The 13,205-nt window shown below is 45.0% G+C and overlaps 1 protein-coding gene across 4 annotated transcripts in view; it reads left to right on the top strand.

Moving 5' to 3' along the window:
* The window catches only part of LOC137157787 (E3 ubiquitin-protein ligase rnf213-alpha-like), a 213,110-nt gene that overhangs the window by 164,597 nt on the left and 35,308 nt on the right, over positions 1-13,205 (top strand). For all 4 annotated transcript variants that reach the window (XM_067555196.1, XM_067555197.1, XM_067555195.1 and 1 more), the window contains 6 exons: positions 2,090-2,184; positions 2,469-2,619; positions 2,802-2,967; positions 4,036-4,127; positions 5,062-5,310; positions 7,309-7,453. In XM_067555196.1, coding sequence (XP_067411297.1) covers positions 2,090-2,184; positions 2,469-2,619; positions 2,802-2,967; positions 4,036-4,127; positions 5,062-5,310; positions 7,309-7,453 — 898 coding nt within the window. The remainder of the gene's footprint in view (positions 1-2,089; positions 2,185-2,468; positions 2,620-2,801; positions 2,968-4,035; positions 4,128-5,061; positions 5,311-7,308; positions 7,454-13,205) is intronic.

The raw sequence follows: 13,205 nt of genomic DNA, 5'->3' as shown, positions 1-13,205 counted from the left end.
TGCTCCTGTGATACTAGAATTTACTGTCAGAAGCCGTATCTGTATACAGCCCTGTCCTGGGCCAGTTCCCCAAAGGGGCAGAGTCCTGGTGGAGACTGAACCTGCCTTCTCCAGAAATAAGAACACAATTTTTTTTTCTGCCTGAGCCAAAAAGCCCACCTGTCTTAGCCCAGGCTGTAGCAGGCTCATCAACCTCTATGTAGGGCCCAGCCATCGCTAGAGATGGGCGGAGCACCACACTGGTAAGTGTGGATTACATGTATAGATGTGTCTATGTAGACAGTTACCGAATAGAAAGAGTTCCATGGAATGGCCTATAAGAAGAACACGTGTGGTATTTGTAGAGATAGGTGCTTTTGCACTGCAAATGCCTTAGGCCCAGCTCCACAAAGGAGGTTAGACATTGACACGGCACATCACAATACTTTTAGTCACCTAGAAAAGCACTGGAACGGCAATGGGATCCACCAAGCCTGAGTCAGGTGCCCAGCTCCCTAGTCAGTGCATGGGGTGTGAGAGCGCCTGAGAATGTGATCCACCAAGCCAGCATGCTGGGCAGGGAACTCCCTAACCGAGCCAATGGGAGATGCCAATCAGTGGGGCATGTGCTAAGCTCTAGGGGAGAGGTTCCCATTCATGGATCACTAGGCAGAGCTAGGCGCCTGAGTCCAGGCTACAGGGAGGTGCCTAGCTGTCTAGTGATCCACAAATGGGAACTCCTCCCCTACAGTCTGGGGGCTTAGGCACCTAAGCCTTTTATTGCCACATGAAGTTAGACACCTGCATCACTCCACACAAAACAACTGGAGGAGGAGGAGGTGATGGCAGTGAGAAGGATTCTGCAATCAGTGCTTAGGGAGGTGGGAGACCCAGAGTCCAATCCCCCTGTCCAATGCCTCTGTGTTTATCCCCAGTGGAACAGCTTCACCAAGAGAGATTGAAGAAGCCCCCATCTGAATATCCCATAACTTGGTGGCTAGGGCACCCTTCTGGATGTGGGAGCCCAAGTTCAAATCCTTTGTCCCCTTTGGGCCAAGGAGGCAATTAAACCTGGGCTTCCTACAGCTTGGGTGAGCACTCTAAGCACTGGTCTGAAAGGTGTAAAGCAACCTCCTTCCCTGACTAGGTTTTGAACAGGCTCCTTTTCCTGTCTTCCCCTGGTTCATGGGTTGTTCTGGGGCTGAGGCAAGAGCAAAGCATTTGGACACCTAAAGGGAGGCAGCAGTGCACATGCCCAGAGGCAGAAACTTAGGATTGAGGGAACTTGTACCCTGAAAACACAAGCACTAAGGGAGTGTACGTGGCTGCTGGGTTAGGCGGTAGCTGAGCAGGCATTTTGTGGTGCCTGAAATTGGGACTTAGACACCAAGTACCTTGGTGGATCTGAGACTTCCCAACTTCAGGTCTTAATGCTCTGCATCTAATCCTCCTCCTCCGTTCTAGCACCACTGTTTTAAACAGTAACCAATGTGATTTTTGCCTTGCCACTAACCACCATGCTCATTCAGCGTACATTTGGTGAGACCACAGCTTTATACACCCGAAGGGTGCTAGGTACCCAACCCACACTGAATTTCAGTGCGGTTGGGAAGCCTTAGGGCTTGTCTATATGGCCACTTTGTGTGTGGCAAGCTGGGGTGTGAATGTACAGCACATTCCTGCACACTAAGTCACCATGTGGACACTGCTGCCTCCTGTGCACTAAAAGTTCTGTATTGCACTTGGAGATATTGCTAATTCAACTGCACTTTTAACATGTGGGAGCAGGCTCCACACAGACAGTTGGTGCATGTACATTTACCCCCTGACTTGCCGGGCACTAAGGGGCTATGTAGACAAGCTCTAAGTCCACCCAGGCTACTTTGAGAAATGTGATTCTACACACAAAGCCAGTGTACTGCACACTCACTGTCTTTCCTGTTCACTGTTCTGAACATTTCTGCCTCCAACAGTTTGTGCAAAGTCTGTTTCTTGCTCAGCTGCACAGAGTGATGCTGTCTGGCTAGCAGCTAAGCAAACCACTGTACAATTGTTGCATTGCTGGTTCTTTAAAAAATGACTAAAGCTGATGTTCTTCCTGTGACAACAGTGCGGATGGCCCGCTGAAATAAGCAAATGTCTGTGTGGCTCCAAGATCGGTGGGATGTCTCACATACCCGAGAAGGGGTTTGAAGAAGTAGATAAGTAAGTTTAAAATCACTGCATGTAATCGAAAAGGAATGAATGGGATTGTGTCAGTTTAAACCCACATGCTGTCTGGGAATTGTTTACTGGGGTGAACTATAGTCACCAATTTTAGGGGAAATTGCATTGAAAGTTCAAAATTCCAATCCTTTTCCCCACCCCAGTCTCACCCCACAGTCACTATAGTTGTGAATTGGTTAGGGTGAAACACCGAAAAAATTAAACTTTTGGAAGAAAAGTCTGACCTCTATGACTGTCAAATAAATTGTGGTTTCTTAATACAGCACGAAGGATAAAACAGAGAGAGGCTACGTGCTGGGGAGTCCGTCCTCACGGAACAATGAGACAGAGAGGGATCTGTCTACAGCCTCAGTCTGCATCGCAAGAGCACTGCTCCATTCTTCAATGCTACTGGGGACTTTTACAGATAGACAGGTTGGAAAAAAATGCCTTCAGCAAAATTTCTGTCTGTTGTAACTGATCAGTGTTGTACACCACTAACAGGCTTTATTGTAATGGTAACTTTGAGTTATACATTGCCTTTATAGAGGTGTCTGTACAGTTAGGACAGGAAATGCTTCCTTAGAGCTAAGCTATGGAAATACTTTGTTTTCTAGTCCATTTTGGAACTAATGAAAGTGAAGCCCCAGGATGCAGAAAAGTTCTTTTGGAACCACCTTGAAAAAGACATCCAGTTCCTAGCGGAGTCACTCAGTGGAAACGTAGACGATGCAACAATGACAGTTCACCTATTCCTCAGACACATCCTTGACATCACAGCAGGTAAATAAACACCGCATTTTAAGGGTGTTGTTTTTTTCGCTGCTGTATTATGACAAAACGTGCAGTCAATTTGAGCAAGGGGCATTTTAACATAGCCAAATGCAGCGTTACACATCTAGGAAATAGGAGCCTAGGTCACACTTACCGGGTGGTGGCCTGTATCCTGGGAAACAGGGACTCTAAAAAGAACATAGGTTCATGGTGGAAACCAACCAAACGTGAGTTCCCAATGCAGTGATGCTGCTGCTACGGGGACTAATGCAACCACTGGATACATAAAAGTAACAGTAAGGAGATGGTATTACCTCTATGTATGGCATTGGTGAGACTATTCCTGGATACTGTGTCCAGTTCTGGTGTCCAGACTTCAAACAGGGCATTGCCAAATTGCTAAGGGTTCAGAGAAGAACTACAAGAATGATTTGAGGTCTGGAATCTTCCTCATCGTGAGAGACTGAAGAAGTTCAATCTATTCTGTTTATCCAAGAGGAAGTTATGAAATGACATGATCCTGGTCTAAAAGCGCCTACACAGGGGAGGAGATTTCTAATGGTAGAGGACTCTATAATCTGGAAAATTAAGGGGTAACAAGATCAAATGCCTGGAAACTGAAGTGAGACAAATTCAGACTAAAATTAGGTTCAAAATGTTTAACAGAGAGGGGAATGACCCATCAGGACAGCTCACCTGGGGACGAGGTGGATTCCTCAGCATTTAGAGTCTTGAAATTAAGACTTGATATCTCTTTCTAAAAAAATCTGCTATGGCTCAGTCATGGTGTAGAAATCACTGGGGGAGATTCTATTACCTGTGTTATGCAGGAGGTCAAACTAGATTATCATAATGCTGACTTCTGCCCTTACAATCTACAAACCTATCAATAAACTGATTTTTAACTAGCTAATATTTTAATGTACTCGTGTATTTTATGACTCAGGTATCCAGTTGCCTGATAACACTGTAATTCATTTCACTGTTATGAACATTATTTACTTCAACTGCTTTACTGAAGATCTCATTATTTTATGTTATTATGAAAGCTGAAGTGTAATTGTATATTTCTGACAGACCCAAACATGACTATTAAATTTATGCATGAAAAAGAAGACAGAGTGCTGTGGGAAAGCAGCTTAAAAGCCGTAACTCAATCATTCTTCCAGGTATGTGAGGTCCTGTTTTCTATACATGGTAAATATCACAAACATAACCAGTTGTTTACTAAGGGTAGAGAGAGAGCCAGAAAAAAACCCACCTGAGACGTTCATGCCACGATCTGAAAACAGAAGTCACACAGAATATTGCTAAAATGCCATTTTTTTGCCCCAAAGAGCCCCTTGGTGTTCATATGGCACAGTGACAGGCACGTTATAAGAACCTGACTAGAACCGCATAGACTGCATTAAGCCTGGCTCACTTTTCTAGTGCAAAAACGTGTCCATTTTGTTCAGCATACTAGAGAGGAAAACCCTGTGTGTTTGAGTTTCTACAAACCTCGTATTAATCTGCCTGCCACTCTGCATTTCCAAGAGTTCTGTTGGCATTTAATTAATTAATTTATTTATTTATTCATTATTATTATTATTGTTGTTAATATACAGTAGGGCCTATTGGTCTTAATCAGGATCAGGGCCCCATTGTGCCAGTTGCTGCACAGACACACACACACACACACACACACATATAGACAACCCTGTGGTGTTGGGCGCTGCACACACACACAAACACAGCCCCATTGTGCCAGGTGCTGCACGCACACACAGGCCCATTGTACCAGACGCCACACACACACAGCCACAGAACTCTGTTGTGCCACGCATTGCACAGACACACAGTGAAAGAGGGTCCTAACCCCAAAGAGCTCACAGTATAAACAGACAAAGGCAGGATTATTGTCTCCTTTTTAAAGATGAGAAATGGAGATGCAGAGACACACAGGGAGATCACACAGGGAGTCGGTGGCAGAGCCAAGAATTGAACCCAGATCTCTAATTTAGTGCCATAACCCTGAGCCAGCCCATGCCCTCTCAAACCAATTGGAAGAGGAGGCCCCTTTATAACAAAACTCGATTCCTAACTGACATCTTACTTCCACAGGTGCTGGAGCAGAAACTTGCTTCTGCAAAGCAGCAGGTTATAGAGGAGGGAGCTCACAGTTCAAATGTTCTCCTGAAAATAGCCTATGGTCAGTCCCCACCTTTCAGCCACCTGCCGAGCTGCGGGCTAATCAACATACCCTGCATGTGGAGATTTGAACAGAGGATGACAGTCCAACGCCTGACCTATCTAGTGCAACAAGAAAATGGAACAAACCAGTTTCCTGTACTCCTGGAACTACTGTCCAAGGTGCTCTAGGATGATTTGAACTAATGTGCACACACAAACGGCCAGTGAATTGGAACAGCATACACACAGAGATATTAATAGATTGTAACCCCTTTTCAGTCCAAAAAGCTAGTCAAAGTTTGGGGCCTCGTTGATGTTCCAGTTGGAAGTAGAAATTGATGGAGTCTGGTATTTTCTTGTTTGCAGTTTTGTTTATTTACAAAGAATGTACAAAGTCCCGTGTCTCTGAACACAGGGGGAATCAAATAGCAGGAAACAGCTTTTGTTGCATACAGCACCGCACCCCTGATCTCTTCCCGGGTTTCTTCCAGAGTTATCCACCGGGCTTGCAGTTGCTCCATCCTTCTGGTCTCACTCTCTCACACACACACCACACACAAAACAATACTCAGCCAAAAGGTCCTGGGCAGGTTCACACATCTTTTGTCATAGGTGTGGCTTTTACTTATAGTTATATTAATTGAATGATGAGTTCACACCTATCAATCTCAATGGGATTTTAACTCAACCCATAACAAGATTTCACTCAGCTCATAACAATATTCATTTACAGTTAGAGTAACAGGAACATTAAGACTAGAAGGGAGCTCACGGATTCATAAATTCCAAGGCCAGAAGGGCCCATTAGGGGTCATCTAGTCTGACCTCCTGTATAACACAAGCCAGAGAACTTCCCCACAATAATTCCTAGAGCAGAGCTTTTAGAAGACCATCCAATCTTGATTTAATATTGTCAGTAATAGAGACTTCACTGTGACCCTTGGTAAATTGCTGTAATGGTTAATTTCTCTGACCATTAAAAATATATTCCTGGGTCATCATGTCCAGTCCTCTCCTATTACTCATCATATAAACTCCTTCATAGATTATTAACCATTTTAAAACAAGTTAGGGAGGTGTTGGGCCCCATGCCTGCGGGGAGGTTGTTCCAGACCCTTCCTCCTCTGATGGTTTCCAGCCTACATTTATTCCTGGCCAGTTTATCCCCAGTTTGTTCTTGTGCCAACATTGTCCGCTTCAATAGCTCTTCTCCCTCCCTGTTGTTTGCGCTCCCTCCGCTCATTTTTTAAAGAGATGGAGGTCTTAAAGACAGGAAATAATTTTGCTAGGTTTTCCATCACATCTACATTTAAACATGAACCTACAGGTTTAAGTTATGTGCAGATTCTAAATTGATGTGTAAGGTTTACTCCCTTACTCTCATTTGGATTTCCTTAGGCCGATTCAGACTCACTGACAAATGTGTAAGGGAGTCATATGATGATGGCTGATTTCTTCAAACACTGAACAAGGAACTTTATTAGAATAAAGAAAACCATAGTTTACCTAAAGTCCACTGTCTCTTTCTAATCCTAGACTTCTTTGTCCAGACTAGGAAAAAAACCTAGTGTAACCAGGTTTCATATGTTTTATGAACAGCACTTAATTAATACATTAGCTAATTAAAAAAAAACACACCACAGCATGTTTTCCTATTTTAAACTCCTCCCCTTCTACCTTGCTTTCTGCTACACGTGTAGAGAAATAGTACAGCTAACCTCACAAGGGGGTTAATTTATACTAGTGTTTATACTACACCTTTTAGTCCAGCCCAAAGAAACAAGGCAGGTGTGATCTGCTGCTTCCATTACATCCAGGCAGTTTCATTTGACTGAAGCACATGCCTGTAAGCAATCTGAGTTTGGATAAGAACTGGTGTGGTAGCAATGGCCAGAATGAAATGCTAGGGGGCTGGATTAGCAGGGTCTTTGCAGAGCTTTCCTAGGGTCTAATAGAGAACTCTAGGGAACTAAAGTAATTACTATTAAAAAGTCCACAGAATCTTGGGGCCAGATCGACCAATCCCCATTGTTTCAGTGATGCAAAGCAGCCAGACACCCACATAACCATGATGTTTTCAGGAACATCAAAACCACACAGAGCCCTTTCCCAAAACATCTTTCCTCTTCCCGTGAACATATGCATCATGTTAAAGAATTCGTTACCTTTCTTTTATAGCACCAACACATCCGACATGTACGACACCTGCCTGAAATTCTCATTCTGCAGCGCTCTCTAATCCACTTTTTCCAAAACGGTGATATCCATGAGGGTGATGAAAGACTTTCTGTCAGAAAGTTCTTGGAATGGCAAAGCCTATCAGGTACACTTTATACTTCTAGGGTTATGGTACCAAATCCACTGTTGGTGCAGCTGTATTGGAGTCAGTGGGGCCAGATCTCTAGCTGGTATGAATTGGCCGTAGCTCCACTAGAATCAATGGGACTAGATCTCCAGCTAGTGTGAATCGGTGTCACTCCATCACAGCCAGGTGTTCACTGGCCCTATACACCTGTGGATCACTCAGTACTGCAGGGATCTTCTTGCAGCCATATCCACCAGCTCTAGGGCAGCTTTGCACTGTGAGGACAGCACATGGCAGCCTCAGCACACCTAAGAATCCGTGAAAAGTTCCATGGGGTAGCCATGTTAGTCTGTATACAGCAAAAACAACGAGAGTCCTGTAGCACTTTAAAGACTAACAAATTTAATTTCTACAGGCATAAGCTTTCGTGGGCTGTAATAGGTCTGACGAAGTGGGTTACAGCCCATGAAAGCTTATGCCTGCAGAAATTAAATTTGTTAGTCTTTAAAGTACTACAGGACTCTCGTTGTTTTTGCTAAGAATCAATGCAACCCTATTTCCTGAGCAACAATAAAGAACCCAAAAGACTTGCATGTCTGAGCTAGGTGTGGTCTCTGTACAAGAGACAATACTGACATGCCTGGGGCTTCAGCCAGATACTGTGGAGATCACGGGGAAAACTCCCATTTGCTGCAGTGGGCTTTGGGTCATGCCTGTGGACAAAGGACAAAGCCCACAATTCTGAAATTATGTGCAAATTGTAAAAACATCAGTCAAACAAGCCAATGAGTGCAATCAATCAAAAGTACTTACGTGACTTAGGAGCCTAGGAGCCACTGGCTTTCAATAAGACTGTGGGCAGACTTTTGACAGCAGAGCCATGTTGAGGTGCAATTTGTGACTGACAGAGCTTGATGGCAAAAGCCCCTAGTGAAGAGAGATTTATACCAGCTGAACTGTGCTTTTGCTGGGACAGCTTATTTTGCTCTGGGAGGCAGGAGTAAGCTATACAGGCAAAAGTGCAGTTTTGCTGCTGTCTGCTGTCCACACTAGGAGCACTTTGCTGAAACAGGATACTGGTTTAACCACACCAGCAGAGTGCTGCTAGTGTAGATCTGGCCTTGCTCTTCTCAGGTCTAGATCCACAAAGGGGACTTACACTCATCATTGTAACGCAATATGGTTACGTGCCCCACAGATTAATACTTAAACACTGATTGGGCCAGAAAGAGAGAATGGCTTTGTAGCCTGGTGGTAGATCACCCACCTGGGAAAGCCAGGCTCCAGTCCCACTGCTCCAACTAATATTTAAATAGCTTATACAAAATGGAGCAGGTTCAACAGGAGAGACTGAGAGGGCATTAGCCCAGAATACTCAATACTGCAGTGGTTAGGGCACTCACCTGCAACTCCAAGGAACCTTGGGTTCTGGTCCCTGCTCTAATTAAGACAGATGGGGGTTTGAATGCAGGTATCCCAAGTCCAGGGTGAGTGTTCTAACCACTAGATACAAGGGCACCCTCACTACTTCTTCTGCCTGGGCTCTGCTTTGTGCAGGGCCTGACTTGGAAGCTGATCTCTAAGAATGCCTACTGGGTCAGGCTTCTGCAGATGAGATGTTGGGAGGGAGATGTCTAGTTCATAGAAATATAGGGCTGGAAAGGACCTTGAGAGGTCATCAGGTCCAGGATTGAGTAAACCTAGATTATCCCTGACAGGTCTTTGTCCAACATGTTCTTTAAAAACCCCAATAATGGGGATTCTACAACCTCTCTTGGAAGCCTAGTCCAGAGCTTAATGACCCTTGCAGTTAGCAAGTTTCCCTACTATCTAACTTAAATTTCCCTTGCTGCAGATTAAACCCATTACTTCTTGTCCTATCTTTGTGGAGAACAACTGATCACTGTCCTCTTTATAACAGCCCTTAGCGTATTTGAAGACTGTTATCAGGTCCCCCCTCAATCTTCTTTTCTCAAGTCTAAACAAGCCCAGTTTTTCTTCGAGTGATGTCCCAGTGGGTGCTCCACTCTAGGTGTCATCGCATCCCCGTCCTTATTCAGAGATCTTTCCAGCAATGCTCATCCGGGTCACGCGTGCGCAGCTCCCATCTCTTGGCACCGTTGGCGCTTTTAGTGTCGTGCGTATGACCTGACCCCCCTCAGTTCCTTCTCAGCTGTCCATGGTCCGAGACGGAGCATTTCAGCAGTGAATTTTTCTACTCGTTATACCTAGAATAAGATAGAATTTAGTGGAGTTTTCGTCATAGTTATGTTAGTTTTAGTCATTAGAATACTTACCCTTCCTTTAAAAAAGTTTTTTTCCCCCTTTCCTTGAGAAAATAGACTACTAGATTAGGATTGGGGCACACAGCATGCCAGGTTCCCCAGGATTTAAGAGGTGCATCTTCTGTAGGGATGCTATGCCAGTGTCAGATGGACGTGTTCAATGTGTCTGCTGCCTGTGTGAGACACGTGCCACAGAAGTGCATCCATTGCAAAAACCTCAAATCAAGCACAAGGAGAGACAGAGATTTGAGGCTAAAACTCATTCTAATGGAAAAGTCTCTCAGACCTGCCTCTGACCCAGGACCAGACAAGTCTTCATCGAATACCTCCAAAAGAACCTCAAAGAAATGAGCCTTATCGCCTACTCCCTCTACTGTGACAGGGAGAGGCTGCTCATCTAAGAGACGGTCCTCAGCAAAAAGTACCAAAGAGGCTTCAGTTCCTCTGGTACAGCGCAGTCCGTCCCACTCATGGGCTTGAAACGCCAGAGTGAGGAGTCAAGAGACAAGTACAAACGGTCCTCCTCAAACACAGATAAGGTACAAAAACCACTAGACAAAAGCTCCACGTCACCGACTACGGCACAGACTGAGACAATAGCCAATGTGTACCACGGTGCCGACAGACACCTCGGCACTCGTGTTAGCATCGCAGATGACAGTGGTATCGACAACCGTACAGACAGCGACCACAGCACTGACAGCCACCTCAGTACTGAGTGGAGATCCAGCACCGACATCAGCACTGTCATTGAAAAAGCCCTGTAAACAGCGCTACTTAACTTTGACATCTTCTCCACAGCTGGGAAGTGATGACTCACAAGTGCATTTTGCACACGACGAGGCACTGTCTACAGTGAAATCTCTAAGCAATCAGGATAGTGAAGGTGAGGAAGCACAGTTTTTATCAGAACACTCCTCCTCTACTGACCATTGTTTGAACCAGCTCATTATGCCTCACAAAGGCCTAACAGACCATATCCTTTTTATGGTCCACGATGGCCATGTGGCACGAATGCCATATCATATGCAATGGCAAAATTGGGATGCCTGGTCACCTTATTCCAGGGGCTATAGCAGACCCTCCACCTCCCAGGCAGGAAGAACTGTATCTTCCAGACACTCACCCACAGCCACATCAACTATGGCAGTTGAGGAAGTTCAATCAGGAGACACAAGTGCGGGATTGGGAAGGTTTCCTCCCAATCTGGAATCCTCGTCTTCTCCTGATGAAGCTGTGATCCCTCCCACACCAATAGATGACCCAAAGCAGTTCAACGATCTATCCAAAAGAATTGCACAAGATCTAGACATTCCCCTGGAAGAGGTCACGGAATCTTACCACAAGCTTTTAAAGATTTTGCATACAACATCCTCTGCAAAAACAGTGCTCCCTATGGATGAAGCGCTCATGGAACTGGCCAACATAATATGGCAAACCAGGTCACTATTCCTCCTACCAACAAGAGAAATGATAGGAAATACTTCATTCCAGCAAAGGGGATGGAGTTTCTATTCACTCATCCACCTCCAAATTCCCTGGTGGTGGATGCAGCAACTCAAAAGAGCAAACAGCCACATCCAAAGTCAACCCCACATGATAAGGACTAGAAACGGCTGGATCTACTCAGAGGAAGGTCTGTTCCTCCTCCACCCTCTTAATGTGAATATCCAATTATGAGACATTACTATCAAATTATGACCACAACATCTGTGGGAAATTATCCCCATTTATTAATGACATACCAGAAAATAGAGAACTTCAGACAAAAATTGAGGACCTCCCCTTTGACAAGACACAGCTCTTCGCAGAGAAGACAGATGATGTCCTTCATTCCATGAAGGCGACCAGGGCAATGCTCAGGACACTGGGGATATGCGCTCCTAGAACAACTAAGAGACAGTTCAGATTCCAACCTTATACACGGAGATACCCATCTCAGCCTCAAAACAGGCAACACAACGTACAAAGAGGGAGACAGAGGACATAGACGCAGATAATCTCAAAAACCATCATCCTCCTCTCAACCAACTGCTCCCAAACAACAATTTTGAGAAGTTGATCGAGGGTCTGAGAAAACCCTCTCATAAAGCATTACCACAGTCACCCATAAGAAACTTCGAATTCCGCCTCTGACAATTCCAAACCAATTGGGCACACATCACATCAGACAGATGAGTGTTAGAAATTATAAAACATGGAGACATTATCCCTTTTACAACCCTCCCTTCCACCCATACCTCTTCCCCGTACCTTTTCAGAGACCCATCTCACTAGGGATTACACTAGGAAATAGATCACCTTATGCAATTAGGGGCAATAGAGCATGTACCATTACAACACAGGTGGAAAGGCTTTTATTCCCAGTACTTTATGGTGCAGAAAAAGAACAGGGGCTGGAGACCCATTTTAGACCTCAGGGCATTAAACAAATTCATAAGGCGACAGAGATTCAAAAGGGTCACACTATTGACCATCATTCTGGAATTGCACAGAAGGGACTGGTTCTCAGCCCTCGACCTCCAGGACGCTTATTTTCATGTTACCGTACACCCTGCAATCAGACGTTTCCTGAGAGTCACGCTGTCTGACAACCATTGTCAATACAAAGTACTGCCATTTGGCCTCTCTGCAGCACTCAGAGTGTTCTCCAAGGTGCTTGCAGTCGTGGCAGTGCAACTGAGGAGACAAGGCATCACAATATTCCCTTACTTAGACGACTGTCTAATAAGAGCAACAAATCAAGCGCTAGCAATGCAAGCTACTGGCCAAACTATAGCTCTCTTCCAAAGCTTGGGTCTAAAGATAAATAAAGAAAAGTCCACTTTGCACCCAGCACAGAAACTAGGATTCATAGTAGCAGAACTAAACTCCATAACTGCCAGAGCATCACTACCAAGGCCCAGATTTCAGGCCATCACAGACCTCGAAGCATTCATCAGGACCAGTCCTATAGTGACAGCATGCACGGTGTTACAGCTCCTGGGACACATGGCAGCTACAAGATTCATAGTGCAAAACGCCTGACTCCATATGCGAGCCCTCCAGGGGCGGTTTGCTTCCATTTACTGACCAAACAGGCACAGCATAAACAAGGTGCTGACAGTACCAACCTTTATCAAGGATGCACTGTGTTGGTGGATCCAAGAGACCAACTTGATGTTGGGAGTCCAATTTCTGCAGGCTCACCTTCTGTGATGATAACTACAACAGCATTTCTCCTCAGGTCGGGGGCGCACCTGCAGAACCATATTGTGCAGGGGAAGTGATCAAAGGTGGAAACCAAGCTGCACATAAATATCCTAGAGCTAAAGGCAGTGCACAGTGCCTGCTGTCATTTTCTACCTCTCAGAAAGAACAAGTCAGTAAAAATAATGACAGACAACGTAGCGTGCTTGTTCTATATCAACCGCCAGGGAGGAGCAAGATCCCACTCCCTAAGCATGGAAGCAATAAAGCTCTGGAATTGGTGTATAAAATACACC

The sequence above is a fragment of the Emydura macquarii genome, unplaced genomic scaffold (genome assembly GCF_026122565.2).
Source record: "Emydura macquarii macquarii isolate MOO-44397 ecotype Brisbane River unplaced genomic scaffold, CSIRO-AGI_Emac_v2 contig_1566, whole genome shotgun sequence".
Classification (NCBI taxonomy): Eukaryota; Metazoa; Chordata; order Testudines; family Chelidae; genus Emydura; species Emydura macquarii.
Note: the sequence above shows the minus strand (reverse complement) of the source record. Positions and strands in the feature narration are given on the sequence as shown.